The 25,180-nt window shown below is 53.8% G+C and overlaps 1 protein-coding gene across 1 annotated transcript in view; it reads left to right on the forward strand.

Annotated features, from left to right (window-relative positions):
- The first annotated feature begins 315 nt into the window (after nucleotides 1–315).
- The window catches only part of LOC144734700 (uncharacterized), a 33,174-nt gene continuing 8,309 nt past the window's right edge, over nucleotides 316–25,180 (forward strand). The window contains exons 1-15 of the mRNA XM_078617007.1: nucleotides 316–662; nucleotides 2,081–2,189; nucleotides 4,444–4,751; nucleotides 7,287–7,374; nucleotides 8,066–8,135; nucleotides 10,285–13,166; nucleotides 14,613–14,716; nucleotides 17,010–17,117; nucleotides 17,561–17,637; nucleotides 18,241–18,360; nucleotides 18,523–18,698; nucleotides 19,530–19,632; nucleotides 21,392–21,553; nucleotides 22,614–22,692; nucleotides 24,745–24,844. Of these exons, the coding sequence (XP_078473133.1) occupies nucleotides 647–662; nucleotides 2,081–2,189; nucleotides 4,444–4,751; nucleotides 7,287–7,374; nucleotides 8,066–8,135; nucleotides 10,285–13,166; nucleotides 14,613–14,716; nucleotides 17,010–17,117; nucleotides 17,561–17,637; nucleotides 18,241–18,360; nucleotides 18,523–18,698; nucleotides 19,530–19,632; nucleotides 21,392–21,553; nucleotides 22,614–22,692; nucleotides 24,745–24,844 (4,502 nt within the window). The 5' untranslated portion in view covers nucleotides 316–646. The remainder of the gene's footprint in view (nucleotides 663–2,080; nucleotides 2,190–4,443; nucleotides 4,752–7,286; nucleotides 7,375–8,065; nucleotides 8,136–10,284; nucleotides 13,167–14,612; nucleotides 14,717–17,009; nucleotides 17,118–17,560; nucleotides 17,638–18,240; nucleotides 18,361–18,522; nucleotides 18,699–19,529; nucleotides 19,633–21,391; nucleotides 21,554–22,613; nucleotides 22,693–24,744; nucleotides 24,845–25,180) is intronic.

The following is a 25,180-nucleotide window of genomic DNA, read 5'->3' on the forward strand; positions in this document are numbered from 1 at the left end:
TTAATATTTGTGTTTAAAAAAAAAATTGGACCCCTTTATAACAACATTTGCTACAGGCCCCGCACTCGCTTCATACGGCACTGGCTGTTACCGGCCGCCTAAAGAGAAACGGGGCAGCGAGCGCAGAAGCCTCCGTCGCGGTCGAATGGAGTCGAAGCCACTTGCGAGGCGCAGTCACCTGGGAGAGGGCGCAGCCGCGGGGCGTCGTCCTCCGCCGATGACGTCCGCGGCAGAGGCGCGCACCTGGACGGGGCGAGGCCGTGACGTCACCGCTCACCTGTCCCCGCCCCCACCGCCACCGCGACCAACGCGCGGCTGCGCAGATTTCTTCCTGTCGCACAGGTGCGCGGCGCCTCCTCCGCCAGAAGCCATCTCCCCGTCTCTCTCTCTCCCCTACCCCCTCCCTCTCCCCCCGTGTGTCCGTGTGTCTCTCTGTGTGTGTCCGTGTGTCTCTCTGTGTGTGTCCGTGTCTCTGTGTGTGTGTGTCTCACCCTGTGTGTGTGTGTGTCCGTCTCTCTCTCTGTGTGTGTGTCCGTGACTGTGTGTGTCACCGTGCGTCTTGCCGTGTGTGTCCGTGTTCTCCCTCTGTCCGTGTCTCTGTGTTTGTGTGTCTCACCCTGTGTGTGCGTCTCGTCTCCGCGTCTCCATGTCTACACGCCGAGGTGAGACATTGTTACGCAGCCAGAGCCACTCACGAGATGTAGATGTTTGATGTTGATGTTGTTGACGAGGTTGATGATGTTTGCGTCCACGTCTCGTCAGAGCTAATTCCGGGCCGTCATCATCGTCAACATCATACGCAGCATTACCATCTTGACTGGCTAACATCATCATCACCATCTTCACTGGCTAACATCATCATTGCCTTGTTCACTGACTACCATCATCATCACCATCTTCACTGGCTAACATCATCATTGCCTTGTTCACTGACTAACATCATCATCACCATCTTCACTGGCTAACATCATCATCACCATCTTCACTGACTAACATCATCATCACCATCTGCACTGGCTAACATCATCATTACCATCTTCACTGGCTAACATCATCATTACCATCTTCACTGGCTAACATCAACATCATCATCTTCACTGGCTAACATCATCATCACCATCTTCACTGGCTAACATCATCATCACCATCTTCACTGGCTAACATCATCATCACCATCTTCACTGGCTAACATCATCATTACCATCTTCACTGGCTAACATCATCATTGCCATCTTCACTGGCTAACATCATCATTGTCATCTTCACTGGCTAACATCATCATTGCCTTGTTCACTGGCTAACATCATCATCACCATCTTCACTGGCTAACATCATCATCACCATCTTCACTGGCTAACATCATCATCACCATTTTCACTGGCTAACATCATCATTACCATCTTCACTGGCTAACATCATCATCACCATCTTCACTGGCTAACATCATCATCACCATCTTCACTGGCTAACATCATCATCACCATCTTCACTGGCTAACATCATCATCACCATCTTCACTGGCTAACATCATCATCACCATCTTCACTGGCTAACATCATCATCACCATATTCACTGGCTAACATCATCATTACCATCTTCACTGGCTAACATCATCATCACCATCTTCACTGGCTAACATCATCATCGCCATCTTCACTGGCTAACATCATCATCACCATCTTCACTGACTAACATCATCATCACCATCTTCACTGGCTAACATCATCATTACCATGTTGACTGGCTAATAACATCAACATCAGCTGTATTACCATAAGTACTGGGTAATAACATCATCATCATCAGCACAACACACGACCGCATTTCTCCCCAGTGACGATGTCGGGCGGAAACGCAGACGTTGTCATCCGCGCTGTGGATGATGGTGGTTGTTGTTGTGGTGGTGGTGGTGGTGATGGTGGGTGATGGTAGTGGCAGTGGTAAATGGTGTTTATCTCAGTGGTGATGGTGGCCTATTCAGAAGAGGACAACCATTGTTAGCTTCTCAACAAAGTGGTGATCGTTTTATCGAGTCAGCCCCCAATACCAGGATTCTGTGGTCCCCCCCCCCCCTCGCAGGTTCAGCGATGCTCGACCTGAGCTTCCTGTCGGAAGAGGAGCGGGCGGTCATCCTGGAGGTGCTCCATCGCGACGCGGAGCTCAGGAAACGGGAGGAGGAGAGGGTCCGGTGAGTAACTCCGTCGTCGGTGTCGGCCGTGATCTATCCACTGCTGAATGCAACCTTCTTCAGCTTTTGGTCCACCTTCCCTGTCGGCGCCTCGTGTTTCCTGCGTCCATATCCCAGCGAACGTTATGCCGACGTCGGAGTAACGTTGCCGCGCTCACTGGGAGAAGTCGCCACGTGGGACGACTCTGCGCGGATAATTCAAAACCCTCTTGGTTAGGCCCGTTGGCAGGTCACCAATGTAATTCCGAGCAGCGGCGACGTTTTGATAGGAATAAAACTGCGTTAATCATTACAGAAATGTATTGCGCGAGAGGGGAAATTAATGCGCACGAGAGAGAGCGAGTTCACGGGGAAGGTGAGAGACAGAGTTCATTGGGGAAGGTGAGAGACAGAGTTCATGGGGAACGGTCAGTGAGAGTTCATGGGGGAAGGTGAGAAAGAGAGAGAATTCATAGGTGAGAGAGAGAGAGAGAGAGTTCATGGGGAAAGGTGAAAGATGGAGAGAGAGTTCACGGGGAAGGTCTTCTTCTTCGTGTCTCCTGTCCAACCGAAATCATCTTTTCCCAATATTCTGCACAGGCCACCGCTCCTGGTGTTGGCATTGCCAAATCTTGACAGGTGCATTGTGGGTGCTGCAGCGCATCTCAGGAGATGATCCACGGTTTGCATCTCCTGACAAGTGCACATTGTTCGCTTGCGATGAGCCCCCCCCCCCCCCCCCATGATTTCATGAGAGAGTTGCATCTTGCCGAAACCCAGTCTCAGTCTGTGTAGGCTCTGCCATGTGAGCCATTCGGAATTGGAGCCAGGGGCGAGGTTGATGTTTCCCATTCTTTTTGTCAGAGGGAAGTTCGAGCAGATTCCGGTGATGTGGTGTCAGTGGTACGGTGGACCACAAGAAGCTGTTTCTCGATATGACAGACAACGACGGTGGTGGTGGTGCTGGCCAATGACCACGTAGCGGATGACGATTGTACCCCTCCACCATTTGCCGGTCGTGGTCACCTGCTACCCTCCTGCTGATGCTAGGGGGCGCTGTGCCAGATAGTTGCCAGATAGGCAGGGAACCAGGGGTGGCTCTCGGGCACCCTGACACGATTCTGCACGTGTCGTTTAGGGCGGTGTCGACACGTTTACTGTGGGTTGAGCGTCCCTAGGTGGAGCATGCATATCCAGACACAGAGAAACAAAGTGCTAATGCGGTGTTGTGTAGAGTGGATAGATGTGCTCCCCACTTGGAATTTTTGCAAGCTTTCGCATAATGTTGTTTCGCGTGTTGACCTTGGCTTTGGTGTTTAAAGTGTGCCTTTTGTCGCTGAGTATACGATCCAGTGTTTACCCCGAGGTACACTGCGTGACGGGGAAGGTGAGAGAGAATGTTCACGGGGAAGGTGAGAGAGATAGAGAGAGAGTCCACAGCCACTTAGTAAGGTTTGTCACATCAACAAAATGTAACCGTTGCCAACAACCTTTACAATTCAAGCACCATGCTTCGCCAGTGATTATGTAATGCGGGCGTAAACGGCCTCGCGGATATGACGTCACGGGGGGGAGGAGTTAGGTCACGTGAGAGAGAGGGGTGAGGTCTTAAGGGAGAGATACCGGAAGAGACGGGAGAGTGTTGGGGACAGAGACACAGTGAGGCCACGCAGGGTGGAGGTTGGAGAGTGGCGAGATCGCCACACACACAGTAAGACTCACGGAGGAACGGGGAGCAGCGGTGGAGCTGCAGTGAGAGCAGCCGGAGGGCCGCACCAGGGACCTGCAGCAGAGCTGCAGGAGCGCAAAAGGCTACGGGAGCGAAGGCAGCTGTGGAGCTGCCAAGCGGGGAGGCTCTGAGCGAGGGCCGTGTGGGACAAGTGTAAGGAACCCAAATAAAGGACAACGGAGACAGACCCAGTGATCGAGTCCTTTATTACAATTACAACAACCACTAGCTTCGTCAGGCGATTTGCCAGAATGTTTAAATGGAGCAAGATGATGGCATCACTGTGTGCCGATCGGGTGCGAAGATTGGAGGCGGACGGGGGTTAATGTAATGATATAAATTGGTCCATAATAGAGGTTTTTTGGGTTAGATCGTGTAAATATAAATGCGTCTGTTAAACCCGCCACCACCCGGCACAGCCAATTAGTAATTGTTTGTTACCTAAACAGAACTTACCAATTCGTTCCTAGTACAGCACTCTCGGTGCTAAATTTGTGTTGCTGCTGCCGCTGCTGCTGCCACTTGCCACTGCTACCGCTGCTGCAGGCAACAGCAGGGGCGGCTTGCCAGCTGGAAGGAGCGATGGAAGGTGAGTGGCGACTGGTTCAACGTCACCAAGTCCCGGCACCACCCCCTCGACCAGACGCCCTCCACGGACCTCGTCCAGGTCTCTCTGCAGCACGACGACACCAAAGCCGCCACCGCCACTGCCGCCGCCGCCTCCTCCTCCGCCTCCTCCGCCGCCTCCTCCGCCACCGCCACCGCCACTGCCACCGCCACTGCCGCCGCCGCCTCCTCCGCCTCCTCCGCCTCCTCCGCCGCCTCCTCCGCCTCCTCCGCCGCCTCCTCACCCGGTGAGAGAGTGTGGACTGCAAGGGGGGGGCCCGCACATTTTCACCTTTTGGCTAAAAATCGGTGGTGGTGGGGGGGGGGAGAGAGGGGATCGGGGGGTTGTCGAGGGAACGCAAGCATGTGCGTGTGTGCGCGCATGTGTGTGTGCGTGTGTGCGCGCATGTGTGGGTGCGTGTGTGCGCGCATGTGTGGGTGCGTGTGTGTGCGCGCGTGTGTGTGTGCACGTGTGCGTGTGTATGTGCGCGCATATGTGTGCGTGTGCGTGTGTGTGTGCATGTGTGCGCATATGCATTGGTGTGTGCGTGTGTCCAGCAAAAACAACCTCCGACCTCCTCACGGTGCCGGATGGCAATGCTGTGGTGGGCAGTGCCATGGGAGGAGGGCCAATTTAGATTGACCGTTCCCTTCATGACATTTGTAACCACCACAGAGGCCAAATGGGGGCTCTGGATGGGTGCGAGGGGCTGGTAACCCCTCCACCTTCAATTAATTACCACAAAACCACGTATAAAATATCTACTTAATAAGCTAGTGCCGGAGGCCCTGGGGGACAGGCGTCTATGACGTTTCCTGGCCAAATCCCTTTTGGCGGAGCCAGGAGATTGAATTTTTACCCTCGGGGTTCCTCCAGAAACAACAAAAAGTCATTTCGGATGGCCACGTGGAATGTTCGAACACTCACTGTGGAGTAGAGGCTGCCACTCCTCTGTCGGGAGCTGGACCGGTACCGCCTGGATTTCTGTGCTATTCAGGAGGTCTGGTCGACCGGCTCTGGCTCCTGCCACCATGAGGGGTGGACAGTCCTCTACTCGGGGCAGGAGACTGCCAAACAACAGTGTGTGGCTCTTCTTCTGAACAAAAGAATGAAGGGGGAAGTTGGAGCGTGGCGGTGAAGTGTGGGAAGCGGTAAGCCCCAGACTACTTTGGGCTCGCCTTCCCATCAACCGGAGGCGAGGAATGGTGGTCGTGGTTACTTATGCCCCCACCAAAGACGAACATCCGTGAAGGGGATACAGGCAAGGCCGATGAGTCAGGTGGCTTCTATGGCCTCCTGTCACAGGTGCTAGCTAAAGTGGCCCCTCGGGATAGAGTCATCTTGTTGGGCGACTTAAATGCCTGAGTTGGTCATGATGCTGGCACCTGGGCCGGAGTAATTGGAAGACATGGGTCAGATCAGCTCAATAACAACAGTAGGAGGCTGCTAAATTTTTGTGCAGCCCATGGGCTTATAATTACCAACACTCTGTTCTGGCATCGGCACATCCACACAACATCATGGATGCATGCCGGGTCCAACCAAGAACATCTACTGGACTACGTAGTGATGGAACAGCGGATGTGGGCCCATGTCCTTGATACCAGGACCTACTGTGGAGCTGATCTGCCCACTGTGACCATCGACTTGTCATCTGTAAGATGCGCCTGCCATTCTTTAACTCTGGTGGTGGGTGTACACCCAGGACCCCATTCAAACCCAAGGTGACCTGGTGTCAGCTAGCTGATGAAAGTTGCAAGCGAAAATGTAATCATCGCTTGCGGCTGGGGTTGGCATCGTCCCCCACTCCTCCAGATGTCGAGGGGAAATGGGCGAGGTTTAGGACTGTGACTCATGCAGCTGCAATGGCTGCTTTGGGTACATGGTCCAGACCTCCCGAGATACCTTGGCTGATGGAGGTGTTCAGGATGGCTGAAAAAATTTGAAAGGCCTACTCTCATCATCAGAACCAATTGGTGATGGGGCAGTTGTGGAGTGAGTGAAGAGTTACCCATACCTGGGCAGTGTGCTCATCACCAGCTCCGGTTTGACAGCAGAGGTCTCACTCCGAATCAGTCGAGCGCCATTATCTTTTCATTGGTTGCGTAACACCATGTGGAAGCTTACCTGGTCTGTAGCTCCGCACGAAGCTGCAGGTTTTCTCGGCCACGGTCATTTCCTACCTTCTCTATGCTTGCGAAACGTGGACTCCCCTAATGGAACATCTTCGCCAGTTAGAAACATTTAGGTTGGCCTGCCTATGATCCTTCCTGGGTTTAACCAGGCTGGATTGTGTGAGGAGCTCACAAATCCTTGAAAGATCTGGACAAAGTCCCATCGGTGAGCTCCTCTGGCAGGCAAGGCTGCGTTGGCTGGGTCATGTCGCCTGCATGTTGTTGTGCGCGTGTGTGTGCACGCGTGTGTGCGTGCGCGCGCGTGTGTGTGTGCGTGCGTGTGCCCCCCTCCTCGCCCCCCCACTACACTACCACTTGTGGGAGACCGGTAGTGTAGTAGTGGCTAGCGCGCTGCGCTATGAACCCAGTGACCCGAGTTTGATTCCCGCTCATGGCAAACACCGGTGACGATTGTCTGAACCGGTCATGGGCCTCCCCTAGCTCGACTGCCTCAAACGAGTGCCTGGCCGCGGTGTGTAAAAACATCGCCACTTGGAAGACAAAGGCGGTCGGGCCTGGTGCTGGCACTTGCCCCAACAGTCTGTTAAGGCAACACGGGGGATCTTTGCCTTGTGTGTGTGTGTGCGCGTGCCCCCTCGTGTCCCCAGGAGGACCCCAGCGTCGTGGAGATGGAGCGGCGGTCGGTGACGTTCCCCGGCACAGGAAGCCGGTTCCTCGCAAGGCTGCCGATGAACCGTAAGCTCCCGGCCCAATCATAGAGATCCATTGTAATTTATGACTACATTAACCCCCCCCCCACCCTGTTCTTACCACCTGATTGGCTCACAAGTGACGACATCACATTTATCCCCCAACAATATTTAAGGCCTGAAACAAAGGAGGAGGATTTCTCCACAACTCTGGCAGTCGCCCGATGATGCTGGTGGTTGTGGTTGTTGTAATTACCGGCGAAACGTCACGGTACTCAAAGTGTAAATGTTGTAAAGGGTTTACTCTCAAACACAACAACTGATTAGTGCTGAACTAGTAACGAATCGGCATGTTTTGTTTGCTTGGCAAACCTCACTAATTGGCGGTGGTGGCGGGTTTAACGACACATTTATATTTTATGCAACCTAACCGAAAAAAAAAACATCTCATGAATAATATTGGTCGTGAAAGCCTCCTACTACTACTACTAAACTTGGCGCTTGCGTTGTTGTCTCGTCGGTAGCCGCGGTGGTGGTGTCACGGCCTCCGCTCCGCACCGGTTGTCAACCGGCGAGCAACTCGCTCGGCCTCACCAGGGTCATGCAAGCTAGGTGGAGCTGAACCTGGGTGGTCGTGCACCGGGCTGGTGGCCAGAATGGAACGCATAGGATTGCAGCATGGCTACGTGTGTGTGCATGCACACGTGTGCGACGAGCTGTGCTGCGTTTCCCAACAGATCCATCGCGACAAAAACAAAGCGGGACGCGGGGCATCCCATCATCGTGAGCGATCCCATTGCCGTGCAGGTAAACGCTTGGCGACACGTGACGATGCGTGACGACACGTGACAATGTGTGACGATATGTGGTAACACGTGATGACGTGTGGCGACGTGTGATGACGGGTGACGATGTGTGACAATGTGTGGCGACGTGTGGTGACGTGTGATGACGTGTGACGATGTGTGGCGACGTGTGACAATGCATGAAAACGCGTGATGACACGTGACGATGCGTGACGATACGTGGTGACATGTGACGACGCGTAGCAAAGCGCGTGATGGCGACACGTGACGGAAACGCGTGACAGCGACGCGTGGCGAAGCGCGTCTGTGCTCCGGTGGCCACAGCGTTACGACGTTACACACGTCCCCTCTCACAACACCAACAGCCGTTTGCTGCCAAGTGGCGGTGACATCACCGCAATGCTTTTGTGGACAAGTCGCTTTTAAAAGAGAGCTACAATAGCTTAGTGAGTGTGGGGCCTTACATGGTAAAATGAAAAAAATGCTTTTTTATTCATCACACTAGCAGGAAGTACCCGGCGTTGCCCGGGTCTTAAAAATATTTCAAAGCTCCTCTTAAAAATGTAACAGCAGTGCGTACTGACTGTGGTGGTACTTGCTATGATTACAGCAGTGCATACTGTGGTGGTACCTGCTTTCACTGCAGCAGTGCATACTGTGGTGGTACCTGCTATGATGACAGCAGTGCATACTGTGGTGGTACTTGCTATGATTACAGCAGTGCATACTGTGGTGGTACCTGCTATGATGACAGCAGTGCATACTGTGATGGTACCTGCTATGATTACAGCAGTGCATACTGTGGTGGTAGCTGCTATGATTACAGCAGTGCATACCGACTGTGGTGGTACCTGCTATCACTACAGTAGTACATGCTGACTCTATGGCAGTATTTATCGACTCTATAGCACAAAGTACTCACTTGACAGAGTGGTGTGGTGAGGCCTAGTTCGGTGCAGAGCCTCAGGCCTCGCCTAGATTGTCCAGCTGGCCGAGGTGGCACCTTGGCGGGCTGGGCTGCTACCCCTGACAGTAATATCTACGGCCTATAGTGGTAGCATCTAGCGACTGTATAGTAGTAATAACTGTACGCATCTGGGTGGGGGGGACATCACACAGTTAAGAATTTACGTGAGCGTTTATATCATTTTAACGCAAAAGAAAAAGTCCCCCTCACTCCCACCGAAGGCGTGCGACTTGGTATGGGCCATCTCCCCCACCAAAGGCGTGTGAGTTGGTATGGTCGTGCATACGTCATAAGTAATAAAATAATATTTTAGCGCAAAAAAATCGCACTAAATCGCTAATTAAACTAATTGAAAGTTGACGGGTGTGAAAAAGGAATAGCGCTTGCTGACCGGGGGACTTATGGCGTGGTGCCTGGCTATTTTTTTTCACAAACCCCACCGTTGGAGAGCCAAGCGAGCGACCACAAACAAACCCACAAACTCAATTTTTTTTCCTTTTATATATATATATTGGGGTGAGGAGGTGAGGTGATGAGGTGGGGTGATGGTGACGAGGTGTGGGGAGCGATCGGAGGAACTTGGCAGGGGGAAGGCTGCTGGTAGAGAGGAGCAACACGGAGTCCGTGCAGAAAACAGGTTCCCTGAACAGACGGAAATAATGGAGGGAGGATGCCCCCAGGGCACCTGTTGACGAGGCGAGGTGAGAGTAGGGCAAGAGGGGGGGGGGGGGAGGAGGTTTTTTGGGAGAATTAAATTTGATAATGAGCAAGTAACATTCCGGTGATCATGCCACGTTGGCCGCACGTCACCGAGAAAAGCGTGCTGGCAACCGCGGCCGATGGCGGGAGGGACACGTACGCGGCCACAGAACCGGCGTGGAGCGGAGGTATCTCGTCGGCTTGAGGGCGAGCTACACCTGGGCAGGGCCGAATCATCGGAAGCGATGGTGGTTTTTTCGTCCGCTCCAGAGATGGAGTGGCGGAATCAGCTCGTATAGCATTGAGAGGCCTTCATCTAGCAGTGGATGTGCAAACGCAAATTATCGCCTTCGCATATCTTCATTTGCCTTCCCGACCCCGTCGATGTGTCAGACGAGTAACGGGGCCGCCGGTCGGTTGAGCAACAATGACCTTGAGGTTGGTCTGTCCTGCATGTGTGGTGACTGCGACGTCTGGCTTGTAGATGAGAAGCAATCCGTTTGACGGAATCGGAGCGTCCAGTTTCTCGGAAGATGACGCCGGCGAGGTCCCTCCACGCGAGACCAGGCCGCGCTTGTCTCCGCCACCATCACGGCCTTCGTCAGAAGCATCCAGGACGTCGGCACCATCACCGCGGGCCGCCACCGCCGCCGCCGCCAAACTTCCAGAGAGCAACGACGGGAAGACTCCACAAAAACATCGGACAGGGGCGAGCCGCAAAGAGGGAGAAAATATTCAGCCGAGTCGACCACCTTCTGGCGGACAGCTTCCTGTCAGAGACAAACATCCACCGCTCGCACAGGCGGCAGCAAAGTCGGAGGCGTTCAAGAAACGCGAAACTGGTCGGGGCGAATCGTCGCCCGGTCGCTCCGATGAACGAGGCTCTACCGCCGCCTCTGATCCTTCAGCAAATGCCGCAGGCGACGGAGGCGGCGACTCCGAGCGCAATCGCCCGCGAGCCGCCAGTAAGCCATCGGCGGATCGCGAGGATGCCGACGTGGGGACCGTCGCCCCCAGCGTTCCCACGCGCCGGGAATGCGGGAAGTCTCCCCATGAAGCTGCGGGAACTTCCTTAAGTCGTGGGGGTTTGAAGGAGGAGGAGGAGGGTGGCCACTCGCCAGCAGAGCCGGCGTTACCAGATCTGCACCACCGCGAGAAAACCAGACAAGCATCGAGCGAGAGGCATCGATCCTCTCCGAGACAACAGCAAGACCATTCTCGCTCGGACGAGCCTTGCCGCGTCGAAAGCAAAACGCGTGCGGAAGATATAGTCGGACGTCCTGACGAAGACGACGTCGCACATCGGTTCCCCGATGCGACGCCCCATTTGAACAAATCTCTGCTGTCGCCGCCCGGCGGCAGAATGGACGACGCTGACGCCGTCGCGCCGCCGAAACCGGCGGCCCCGGTGCCGCGGCCTCGTCGGCCTCGCGATGAAGCGTCGGGAGGAGACGTCTCCAGCAGTCAACTGAGACCACCACCAGCGGCGGCGGAGGCGACAGGGAGTGGAGAGCCTGATGGCACAGACGACGGCCGAGTGGAGGGCGTGACGCGACCCCGGGTCGACTGTCATCGAGAGGTGCGTAAAGTGCAGGCGGCGGCGGAGGAGGATGAACATCGCTCCAAGGCTCCGCAGGCGGCGCCAAAAGGTGGCGTCATCGGTGTTTCGCTGGCGCGGCAGAGGGACGGAGATTATTACAACGGGGAAACGAAACACGCAGACGATAGGCGTCGGGAAGGTGGGTCACGTTGGGCTTCCACCGCTGACGAAGCGGTGGAAGAAGAAGGAAATGGGGAAAATTATCCGAAAGAAATGCAGGTGGTGGTGGCCGATGATGATGATTATTCCAGAAAGTATCCAAGAAAGGAGCCTTTGAAAGCAGAACGAAAATCCAAACTGCCGGCACGAGGTGATTCCAGGGGAATAAAGGAGAGCGAGACAACGACTGAGATCATGGATTCTAAAGCAAAATCATCGCAGTCCCATGCCAAGACGCTTGAAGAAAAAGGCGACTTGAGGGTTGAGGCGATATCACCTGCAGTCGAGTACGAGGTGGAGCACAGGTCACGCCACAGCAATGATGACGCGCATCCGGCCAGTGACGCGCGTCCGGCCAACGATGCGCGCCCGGCCAGCGTGAGCATCCGGAGCGATGCCTTTGGTGGGAATTCTCCTTCCGGCTCCCTGAGGGAGGGCGCGCTCGGGCAAGACGGGGAGCCGGTCGTTCGGAACGTTAAACGTAGGACAGCGGCGGCGGCTCCGGCTCCGCTCGTGCCAAAGATGATTTCCAAAAACGTCGAATCTCTCCTAGACAAGGTGGAAGTGATGATGGCGAAAGCGATTCTGGACGCGCCGAGCATCGGGAGCGGGAATTCTCCAAAAGGCAAGCGTGCCATGTCTCCAGACGAGAGAGGAGATTTTGTCTCGGAGGAGGAGGTGGAGTTGGAGGTGGAGTTGGAGGTGGAGTTGGAGGAGGAGGTGGAGGAGGTGAAGAAGGAGGTGAAGAAGGAGGTGAAGAAGGAGGTGAAGAAGGAGGTGAAGAAGGAGGTGAAGAAGGAGGTGAAGAAGGAGGTGAAGAAGGAGGTGAAGAAGGAGGTGAAGAAGGAGGTGAAGAAGGAGGTGAAGAAGGAGGTGAAGAAGGAGGTGAAGGAGGTGGAGGAGGTGGAGGAGGAGGTGGAGGAGGAATTGGAGCAGGAGGTGGAGGAGGGGGTGGAGGAGGTGGAGGAGGAGGAGTTGAAGAAGGAGGTGAAGAAGGAGGTGAAGAAGGAGGTGAAGAAGGAGGTGAAGAAGGAGGTGAAGAAGGAGGTGAAGAAGGAGGTGAAGAAGAAGGTGGAGGAGGAAGTGAAGAAAGAGGTGGAGGTGGAGGTGGTGGAGGAGGTAGAGGAGGTAGAGGAGGTAGAGAAGGTAGAGGAGGAGGTGGAGGAGGTGGAGGAGGTAGAGGAGGAGGTGGAGGAGGAGGTGGATGGTACGGTGAGGGGCGGCGGCGCGACGAAGACGAGCGATGCAGCGAGGAGCACCGTCTCGCGGCAGGCCCACGACCCTCGTCGAGCACCCTCACCAGGCGGCAGCGTTGAGGAGCGCGATGCGACAATTGACGCTCGGGGGAAGAGATCAGAACGACGTGACGACGTCGAGGTCGCCCGTTACGACCGAGACGGCGGCGGCGATCACGACGATAGCGGCGGCGATCACGATGGTGGCCGTGATCACGACGATGGTGGCCGTGATCACGATGGTGGCCGTGATCACGATGGTGGCTGTAATCACGATGGTGGCCGTGATCACGGCGATCGCCGCCGTCGTGTGCCGGAAATCACGGTGAGCAACGCCAAGGAGACTCCTCCGCAGGCTTCTCCTGCGTCCAGGTAAAGAGCGGCCGCGTTGAGACTCATGGACACCGACAGCGCCCGTCACCACTCCGCTGCCACCAACGCCACCGCCGCTGCTGCTGCTGTTGTCACTGCTGCTGGTGTTGTTGCTGTTGTCACTGCTGCCGCCGCTGGTGCCACCGCTGCTGCTCACATCAGCCACATTGAGGCAGTGCTATCGCTTGTCCCCGATTGATCTCATTTGCAGCCCCTCTATAGCCAATTGGTGGATATTCCACATTCCTATTGTAGGATGTAGTTACTATGCCACTGATAATGTAGTTTCTATGCCACTGATAATGTAGTTACTACGTCACTGTTAATATAGTAACTATGCCACTGATAATATAGTTGCTATGCCACTGATAATCTAGTTACTACGTCACTGATAATGTAGTTACTACGCCACTGGTAATGTAGTTACTACGCCACTGATAATGTAGTCACTACACCACTGATAATGTAGTTACTCCACCACTGATAATGTAGTTACTACGCCACTGATAATGTCGTTACTATGCCACTGATAATGTAGTTACTACGTCGCTGATAATATAGTTACTATGCCACTGATAATATAGTTGCTATGCCACTGATAATCTAGTTACTACATCACTGATAATGTAGTTACTACACCACTGATAATGTAGTTACTATGCCACTGATAATGTAGTTACTATGCCACTGATAATGTAGTTACTACGCCACTGATAATGTAGTTACTACGCCACTGATAATGTAGTTACTACACCACTGATAATGTAGTTACTACGCCACTGATAATGTAGTTACCACGCCACTGATAATGTAGTTACCACGTCACTGATAATGTAGTTACTACACCACTGATAATGTAGTTACTACACCACTGATAATGTAGTTACTACGCCACTGATAATGTAGTTACTACACCACTGATAATGGCGTTACTACGCCACTGATAATGTAGTTACTACTCCACTGATAATGTAGTTACTACACCACTGATAATGTAGTTACTACACCACTGATAATGTAGTTACTACACCACTGATAATGTAGTTACTACACCACTGATAATGTAGTTACTACTCCACTGATGATTTCGTTACTACGCCACTGATAATGTAATTACTACGCCACTGATAATGTAGCTATTACGCCACTGATAATGTAGCTACTACGCCACTGATAATGTAGTTACTACGCCACTGATAATGTAGCTACTACGCCACTGATAATGTAGCTACTACGCCACTGATAATGTAGTTACTACGCCACTGATAATGTAGTTACTACTCCACTGATAATGTAATTACTACGCCACTGATAATGTAGTTACTACGCCACTGATAATGTAGCGACTATGCCACTGAGGATTTCGTTACGACGCTACTGGCGCAGCCCCCTCGCTCGTGCCGAGAGAAATGTGATGTTTTTTGAAGAAGTTGCCAACCACCACAGATTGCCTGGAGATGCGTCGGACAATGACGACGACCTGGCAGCGCCGGGGAGGCCGGGATGCATGCCGAGAGCGGGCACCCTGGACATTGGCAGCGCCGTCATGGGTGAGTGGACCGGTCGAGGTGTCCGGTGAGGCTGACCGAGCGAATGAGTCGGTGACTGGGGTAGCACCTTGGCGTGACTGGGGCGGCAGGGTGTCACCATGGTACTGAATGAATCTGTGATCGGGGCGGCAGGGTGGCATCATGGTATTGAATGTGTCGGTGACCGGCGCGGCACTGTGGCTTGATCGGGATGGCAATGTGGCACTGAATGAGACAATGACCCGGGTTTAAATCCCGGCACCATTCCTGTGTGGTACGTGCACGTTCTCTGCCAGTTCTCCGCCAGTTCTCCACCAGTTCTCCACCAGTTCTGCAGAGTGAGTGCGAGGGAGCCAAGTTTAACTCCCACGCTCATCTAACACCGGTGACAAATGTCTGATCCGGTCCTGCGCCTAGCCCGAGGTCGGACTCAGCCTGGTTCACCCACCCCCTCGTGTGCCGTGCCAGCAGGCTTCATAGGTGCTCACTATAACAGCACTTGTCCCAACAGTCTGTGAAAAGGACCGTTGAGTGTGGAGTTTGTATTTTCTTCCCCCTGTTCAGCATAGATTTTCCTCCGGATTCTCCAGTTTCATCCTATCACAAACCAAAAAAAACATCTTAAAACCATTTGACTAAACCATTTTACCAGGTAAGGCCCCATTGAGCTGTGTAGCTCGTTTTCAGAAGCGACCTGGCTATCACAAATGATAGCACAATGAAGCGGCTTATCACAAATTTATAGCAGTTAAACGCACGTTGAATCTAAATGGGGGGAAAGAGACCGTAAACTCCAAATCCAAAACAGGCGTCATGGTTGGGATCGAACCTACGACCTCCTGTATACCAGGCGAGGTAGTTAACATCTCCTACCCACCGTGGAGCCCCAAACCACATCACAATGCCGAGAGATGATCTGCAAACTTGCTCAACTGGGATCGCACTAGCACAGCAGCAAACACCGCGCCTCCTGCTGTGAAAACCTCACAGGACATCTTGCTAATGACGAGTCTTTGAGACTGGCCGAGGCTTTGCCGGGCAGGGCGAGCGTCGGTAAGAAACAACGCTGCCGGCCGAAATAATCGTTGGCTTTGTTAGACGGAGTTAACGGAACGTCGTTATTACACCGCCCCCCTCCCCCCCCAAACATCGGCTGGGGCCCCGCGGAGTGTCCCGGTGTCTCCACGGAGGCCTTGTTGAGCTTTAGTATGTGTAGTGACATGGGAGGGGAGGGGCTGCTGGGGGCTCTGGGACCCTGGGTGGGCCAGACGCTTAAGCCCCTTGGCACCAGGCGTTGGGTTCTCAGGCGCTTAATCCCCTTGGCGCCGCCAAAGGGGGGGGCTGTGTGTGCTCTGTGGGAGATCTGGGGGCGCACACGGCCCCACCCCTCGTTGGGGACTAGTTATGAAAGCGGAGCTCCCTGGACGATCGGGGCCAGTCGTAGCTCAAGACCCAAGACCCAAGACCAGCCATCTGAGGACCCTGGGACGATGTGAGAGCCAGTGGTGGGACTCTGGAACTCCCGACTCGACGACCTTGTGAGGGCGAGTTCCAGAGCGTAGCCAGAGTAGAGTATCTAGGCTGTGTACCTAGGCTGTAACAGAGTATCAGGACTGTTGGAGTGTTGTATTGTAATAAAGGAGTTACCTCTACAAGTGTCTCCGGAACCCGTTACATATGTACCGTGTATGTTGAACTTCTTTCGCACCGTATGTAGCCAACCGTGTTCATTGGAGGTGCGGGGGAAGGACAACAAACTATGGGTCTCTGTGTCTATGGGTCTCTGCTTGAGTCTATGGGTCTCTGCGTGAGTCTATGGGTCTGTTTATGTTTGTGTGTGTTGAACTTCTTTCGCACCATACGTAGCCAACCGTGCTAATCGGAGGTGCGCGGGAAGGACAACAAACTAAACAAAAAAAGCAGCTCTAAAGAAATGAGTTTGTAAATCTCGATGATTTAAAAGTGCATGGCCCTCAAGTGGCTTCCCAACATTCGGAAGGGAAGAGCGTTTCAGACGGCCACGGAAGCGCATCCGAAAGCGCTCGCGATGGTGGTCAGCCAAAAGCCGCCGCCGCTGTGAGTTTCTCGACGGCCGTTCACGCCGCCACTGTGTCCACTGCGCCGGCGTCTCGGTGGAGCCGAGAGCTTCCCGACGTGCACAATCCCGGATCGCGCAAGGCACCCTGTGGCTTCGTGGCCGTGCTCCGGCGGCGACCCCTATCAAGACGCGTCCGCTTGCCACAGCATGTGTTGAGTATCTGTGTGAGCTTAGCCTCGAGTTGATGCCGCATCCGTTGTGTGCGTTATGCCGCAGGGAACGGCATGAGCCCCGTCGCGAGGATGCTCGCTCGGGCGAACAAGAGCAACACCAACAACAAGCAGCTGCTGACGCGTAGCGTGGAGGACCTGTCGGCCGCCACGGGTGAGCACGGCGCTCGGCACGCACACGATCAGCGCGGTTGGCTACGTGCGGTGCGAAAGAAGTTCAACGCGCATGCTCGCACACACACGCAGATACGTCGGCAGCCGTGCGAGGAACGTGGCCGTGCGCAAAACAGAGCGGAATGAAAGCTGAAACGCGATGCGCGGCCTTCATCCAGCAGTGGATTGACCATGGCCAACAATGACGATGACTGATGACGATGATGATGGCAGCGACGATGATGATGACGATCATGATGACTATGACAACGAAGACGATGATGATGATTGATAATGACGACGACAGCAACGATGATGATGATGACAGCGACAATGATGACAATGATGACGATGATAACGACGATGATGATGATTATGATAACGATGACGGCAGCGACGATGATGATGACGGTAATATAAGCGTCTCGTTATTTTGCATTTCAGGTAACGGCCAAGACCCGGAGCCTGCGGAATCGGTGAATTTGAGCCGATCTGTGCCAGATCTGTTGGCATCGGACGAGGTAAGACTCGTTGGGAACGGCTGAAACTTGTCTTCCCAAATGACAACTCGTGAACAAATGCCCAGCGTGCAATGTGGCAAACGAATATTGGGATGTGCTCAATGTAGCCGAGCGGTTCTTGCAGCAGCTACGTTAACCGCAAACCCCTACATCTGCTATCTGCTGTTATGCAGCGGCGGACGTCAGTGTCCTGGCAACGCCGTTGGAAAAGAGTCGGCAATCGTGCATCGGCATCTTGGTACTGGGTTGGACCCTGAGTGGCACGGGGGAGAGATCGTACGTCCGTCCATCTGTCCGTCTGTCCGAGTGAACAGCGAGATTTCTGCCTTGCCTGTGTAACTCCCAAAATGTCGCGTCACACCAGGTACTTTGCCACGGCGGCACACCGGTGTGATGTCACGGCGGTGTATGCCGGTCACGAAGCTCATGGACGAGACAACGCCACGCAGGTTTTAAACGACCGGACGCGCGCCGCTGGCCGCGATGACGGAGTGGCGGCCTAGCGGACGCCCCCCGCGGAGATGGAACGATGAAGATGGGAGGTGGCGACGGCGGCGTGGGGGAGGCTGATGGTGACGACGGTGATTGTGTGTTCGTTCCCAGAGTGAAAAGGACGACGAGACCGACTCCATGACGGAGAACTTCAACTTCCGACTTCACCGGAAGACCGGCAGCACCGTGACGAGCCACACCGTGTCCAGCTTCACGTCGTCGTCAGCGTCGGTGAGACGCACGGGGCGTGAGGCGGGGCGTGAGGCGGGGCGTGAGGCGGGGCGTGAGGCGGGATCATCATCACACATCATTAACCGCAGCATAAAAATAACGAATTATAATTAATAAGGATGAGGATGCTGAGATCGTGTGCGGTGCGCACGCGGTGTGCAGGTGAGCAGCAGCATGATGAGCCTGTACAGCGAGGCGGGCGACTTTGGGAGCGTGAGCGTGACGGGCGAGGTGGAGTTCTCGCTCTCCTATGAGGACCGCCGCGGCGAGCTGCTTGTCCACGTGAACCGCTGCCGTGGCCTTGCAGCCGCACACGGCAAGAAGAACCGCTCCGACCCGTGAGCACCAACACCACCACCTACGTCACCACCACCACCGCCACTGCCACCGCCACCACTGTCAGAGCCACCACCACTACCGCCACCACTACCAACACTGTAACTGCCGCGCCACGACCACTGCCACCACCGCCACTGCCACCACCGTCACCACGACCAAATGAGCAAAATCACAATAACGGTACTCATTGCTGAATAAAATAAACATTCACTTCATAGGAGCAGTGAATAAATATAATGATTACACCGTTAACCAAACACTGGCTGGGGCGGAGTGCCCTGGTGTTTTCATGGAGTCAGCGGGGCTACGGTCGTGTGGTTAATGTGAGCCATTCCACGGCATCCGGGGTGGTGGCTGAGTGGAGCAGTTCGCTTGTTCCACCAGAGTACACGTGGTTGTATTGGGGTAGCTGAGTGGAGCAGTCCACTTGTACCACCAGAGTACTCGTGGTTGTGTTGAGGTAGCTGAATGGAGCAGTTCGCTTGCTCCACCAGAGTACACGTGGTTGTGTTGGGGTAGCTGAGTGGAGCAGTTCGCTTGTTCCATCAGAGTGCACGTGGTTGTGTTGAGGTAGCTGAATGGAGCAGTTCGCTTGCTCCACCAGAGTACACGTGGTTGTGTTGAGGTAGCTGAATGGAGCAGTTCGCTTGCTCCACCAGAGTGCACGTGGTTGTATTGGGGTAGCTGAGTGGAGCAGTCCGCTTACTAGAATCACGTTTGGCTGGACCCTCGTGAAAACGAGTCTTGAGACTCGGCGAGACTGTGTGCCTGAGTAAGCCACAACAAGAGGAACAATGAGATGCCTCTTCCCTCTCCCCCCTTGCCAACAGCTACGTGAAGATTTACCTCCTGCCAGACAAATCGCGGCAGAGCAAACGCAAGACGATGGTGAAAAAGAAAACCCTGGAGCCCATGTACAGCGAAGTTCTGCGCGTGCGTAACCACCACCACCACCGCTTCCACCACCACCACAACAACCACCTCACCACCACCAACTCTACCACCACCACAAATTACCATATCCTCCAGATTATCCACATTTCTCCCCGTATTCTATAGTGAGAGTTTGGGATGTGTCTTATAATCGATAGCCATGTGCATGCGTGCATGCATGCCTGTGTGTGCATGTGTGTATGTGTCCGTGCGTGTGTGTGTGCGTGGAAACTGGGTTTAACCAGGCTGGATTGTGTGAGGAGCTTACAAATCCTTGAAAAATCTGGACACATTCCCATTCGTGAGCTCCTTCGGCAGGCAAGGCCTCCTTTGGCTGGGTCATGTTGCCCGCATGCCCAGGCACCACATGCCCAAGCAGCTTCTCTTTATCCGCATTGAGGGGGCTAAACAGGCACGATATAGAGTGATGTGGTACGGGAGGATGTGGAGCGGAGTGGACTTGCCGACGACTGGTTCCAGTGGTGTCAACATCGGCCTCTGTGGAGGAGGCTCGTGAAGGACGCTACTGGGCAGTTGGAGGCAGTCGCCCTCCAGCAACAACGGAGGGCAGAGGAGTGATGCTTACAACAACGAGAGGAGCACCGGGCGGATAAAATACAGCAAATTGGCACAGTACGGGGTACAGCTGGTACATCTACCGGTCATCTCAGTCAGGCAACCCATGGCACCTGGGTCTGTCCCGAAACCTTCTGTCAGCGAGCCTTCGACACTTCATGTGGCCTCAAAGTGCACCTGGCCTGGCACAGGTGCCGTGGTGACGTCAGTCACTTAGTAGCGGATATTGGTGTGCATGCGTGAGACCAGATTTGTGTGACTTTATTGACACCGTGCGTACGTTTCGGGGGTGGGGGGTGGTCTTACTTTGAGGCATTTTGTAATCTCGAGATTATGGGTGATGGTGGCTCTGCTGCTGCACTTGCCCTGTGATCCAGCACTGTCCATGCAGCAGTGAGGGTTGGTGGATCGCACGCAGATGGGTTGTGAAACTCCCTTCCCGTGTGCGTCGAGGAGGAGCTGTACCCCTGGTTCGCCAGGAGAAGGCGGCACAGCAAAAATGTGGACTCCACCTGCTCCGTCTGTATGGGATAGAGTGTTTCCCTCTCGCACGCCTGGGGTTTCTGTGGGTGCTTCGGTTTCCTCCCATATGAATTGGCCGATAACCCGCTGCGTAGCTGCTGCTGCATCTTCGCTCGTCTATGGGTGGGTGAGTCAATGAGTGGGTGGGTGGGTGTGTGAGTGAGTGAGTGAATGGGTGGGTGACTGAATGGGTGTGTGGGTGACTGAACGGGTGGGTGGGTGGGTGACTGAATGGGTGGGTGGGTGACTGAATGGGTGGGTGGGTGACTAAATGGGTGGGTGGGTGACTGAATGGGTGGGTGGGTGACTGAATGGGTGGGTGGGTGACTGAATGGGTGGGTGGGTGACTGAATGGGTGGGTGGGTGACTGAATGGGTGGGTGGGTGGGTGGGTGGGTGGGTGGGTGACTGAATGGGTGGGTGGGTGGGTGGGTGACTGAATGGGTGGGTGGGTGGGTGACTGAATGGGTGGGTAGGTGGGGTTCCTCCTCCTGGCGCCTCTGAGTCATACCCTCTCTCTCTACGAGAGTGAGCGGACACTGTGTGGCGGCGGCACAGCGTTACAAGTTGACATCGTCGTTGCTAAATGGGAGCTGGCAAGCAACGTAACCCTGCCGCTACCGCTGCTGCTGCCACTGCCACTGTGTGTGACCCCGCGCCAGTACAAGGTGGACAGAACGGAGCTGAGGAAGCGGGTGCTGAACTTGTCGGTGTGGCACAACGACACGTTCGGCAGGAACATCTTCCTGGGGGAGGTCAACCTCATCCTCAACAGCTGGGACTGGGCCAACCACGTCATGAACTGGTACACGCTGCAGCCAAAGGTGAGGCGTGGTGGCGCGGGTGTGTGCGTGCGTGCATGCATGCGCATGCGTGCGCCACCACGAGACATAAGCGGCCCTCCTGCTTTGTGTGCGCATTTCATCCTCTCCGTGGAATCTGGCTGACCACCGAACAAAGATGGTCACCGCATCGCAAGCACTTTCGGATGCGCTTCCGCGACCGTCTGGAACGCTCTACCTTCCCGATGTTAGAACTGCATTTTGTGTTTAGTTTATCATCCTTCCCCTCCCTGCACATCTCCAATTAGCACGGTTGGCTATGTACAGTGCGAAGGAAGTTCAACGTACATACACACCCACGTGCTATGGTAAAAGGTCGAGTCGGTGATGCCCTGCCATTCAAATGAGCCGCATCGAGGCATAGGTGTCCGTTTCCCGTTTACAACCCTGCTGCAGAGCCAGTGATGGAAATTCCACATTCCTATGGTGGGTGGGGACAACTACTGTTGATCTTCCTCGCCCTGGAGGGATGATGTGGGCTGAGTCAACCCACCCCCTCCTAACCAGGGTTTGTAAGATGAATATGTAGAGGGCATTTTGATGGTCGGCTCAGCCGCAACCGAGTACCTGGTAAAGTGTGTAAACATTGCCACTCGGGATACAAAGGCGGCCAGGCGTGGTGGTGCTGGCCACCCACCACTTTGTGTGGCGCGCCAGCCTTGTGAGTACGTATGTTGAACTTCTTTCGCGCCCTGCGTAGCCAACCGTACTCATCGGAGGTTTGGCCCTTCATGGGGGCTGCTCCCTCAACAGCACTTGCCCCAAACAGTCCGTTTTAGGCCGCATGGTGGATCTTTGCCTTCCTTCGATGATGACGGTGAGCAGAGCAAGAGGATTTTGGGTTAGATCGCGTAAAAAAAAAGTGTCGTTAAACCCACCACACACCCGACACAGCCAATTAGTGAGGGTTTCTCACGTTAACAAAACGTGCCGATTCGTTACGAGTGCAGCACTAAACCGGTATGTTTTGGAGAGTAAAACCCACTGCAACATTGACAAAGCCTACATGTTAAACAGAATGACGTTGCCTTGTCCGTTTCAGGACTTCACAAGCACAGAGCCGGCAGAGACCAGGGGCCAGATCCTCATTGGGCTCAAGTTCATTCCGGCAAATTCTATTGGTAAGCACTGAATCCGCGACCCGCACTGAAACCGCTCCGACGGGGAATCGACAGCAACACCACCAGGTGGCGGACGGCTCAGGCAGGCCTTCGTCCAGCAGTGGATAGATCATGACGATGACGACGACGACGACGACGATGATGATGACGCCTCTCCAGTGTTGCCGCTTGTTCGAAGTAGAGAGACCAAGTACTACGAAAGCACTTGCAAATGGCAACATCACTCCTCGCACTTTCCTGTTTTTTCGCCAGCCAAGCCCAGGCCTCCCGAAATACTGGAGCTGGCTTCTCATTATTGCTGGGGACGTCGAATTGAATCCAGGCCCCGTTTTTCCCTTGTGGCGTCTGCGGCAAGAACGTCAATGCAAATTCTATCCAATGCAACGTTTGTAAAGCTTGGTAACACAAACGCTGCAGTACTTTAGCCTGCATCCCCAGTTCAAATTCCAGCTGATTCTGCAAATATTGTACATCATCCACTCCAACAACTCCTACTTGCACAACCACACTCGCACCACCACCTCATCCATTGCAACCACCGTTTCAACCACAACAAAACGTCCACAACAAAAACGACCTAAAAATCCTTCAACTAAACATCAACGGCATCAACAACAAATCTCTTGAACTCAGCACCTTCCTACAACAAAACTCCATTAATATAGCCCCCATCCAAGAAACTAAATTAAAATCCACTTCTCGCCTGCCCAACTTTCAAAATTTCACTTTCCTCCGTCGAAACCGACCAATAGCTGGTGGCGGTCTCGCTTTCCTTATCCATAACAGCATTCAATTTGAAGAAATTAAAATCCAAATGCCTCCTTCTGATATCACCACAGAAGTTTTAAGCGTCCGTATAAAATCCCATCTAGGCCCACTCACTATAATCAACGTCTACATCCCACCGACCAGTTCTTGCCCTTGCAACTATATCAGTTCAATATAAATCGACTTTTACCAAACAACGACTCAATTGTTCTTCTTGGTTCTTTCGGTAAAGTCACGTAGAAGGGAAATAAAAATAAAACATAATAAAATAATTCTCACAACGTTTCGGCCACAACGCAAGCAGCCGTCCTCAGGTGAAGAACAGGTCTTAGAGTCGCGGCATCTGTTCTTCACCTGAGGACGGCTGCTTGCGTTGTGGCCGAAACATCGTGAGAATTATTTTATTATGTTTTATTTTTATTATTTTATTATTTCCCTTCTACGTGACTTTACCGAAAGAACCAAGAAGATGAATCCCTGCAGTCACAAAAGTTTTAAATCGAAATTTGACTCAATTGTTATTGGAGATTTCAATGCCCACAACAAACTTTGGCACTCTTCCCTTTCAAATGCACGTGGTGACCTCATTGCCGATATCTTGAACGGCTCCTCCTATGGGGTAATCAATAAAACGAATCAAACCAGAGTTCCGTCACCTGGCCCTTCGTCCTCACCGGATATCTCAATAGCGTCAGGAAACCTCCTTTCATCAATCGACTAGAAAGTCTTTACGGCCCTTAGGTCCGACCATCTACCTCTTGTGTTGACCCTCAATGCTGCCAAGCCTTCACAAAAACCACTTGTATTATAACTTTTAAAAAGCCAAATGGCCACTTTTTATTTCAGAATCAGAAGCATTATTCGCCGACAACATCAACCATATCCACACATCCGCACATAACTCTGAAAAGATTTTCAGAAACATCATCGCGACTACCACCAAGCACACCGTGTAACGGTCAGCAGAACTGCTTTCACTCCCATCTCACAGCGTGGCAGTCGAGACAACGGCGGCGAGTTTCTTAAATTCCCCCCTCTGCCCCAACGCCTTTGTCCACCCAGCAGTGTCAAAACAAATGGGTTAACTGCAGTTAGGTCGACAGGCAGCTCGCGTGTGATGAGGTAAAGTGTGGGTACTCCCATCTCTTCTTCCAATAAGGTGCTAACCAGCGTGGCAGACTAGGCCCAAAAAATATCCTCTGCTGGCCAGCAGAGGCACGAGCCGGGATAATTGCAGGGCCCTCCTGGCGCCTTGACTTTTAACTGTTCCTCCCTCGGCGACAGGTGGCCAGAGTCCACCCACGGGCGAGATCCACATCTGGATCAAGCAGGCCAACAACGTGCTGCCCCACCGAGCGCAGGGGGTCGACTCGTTCGTCAAGTGGTGAGTCCCGACACGCGACCGTGGGCAGCGGCCATGCACACGGCCGGTTAGTGCGCCGACATTACGCCCCCCCCCCCCCTCACACCCGCCCCAGCCCTCCGTCCCAGCCGTGTGTCCACACACAATTGTGCTGGATATTCTTAGCGTGTTTATCGCATCAAATGGCACACTTACTGCACATCCTAAGACGAGGGAAACCGGAGGACCAAAATAAAACCCATACAGATAGAAACAGATGACGATTCATTCGCTTGCTGTACCACCTTCTCCTGGTGAGCCAGGGGTCTGGGCATCTCCTAAGACCCTCACGGGGAGTTTCACGTCATTGGTGTGGTG

Source organism: Lampetra planeri, chromosome 52, assembly GCF_965212315.1.
Source record: "Lampetra planeri chromosome 52, kcLamPlan1.2.h2, whole genome shotgun sequence".
NCBI classification, from domain to species: domain Eukaryota; kingdom Metazoa; phylum Chordata; class Hyperoartia; order Petromyzontiformes; family Petromyzontidae; genus Lampetra; species Lampetra planeri.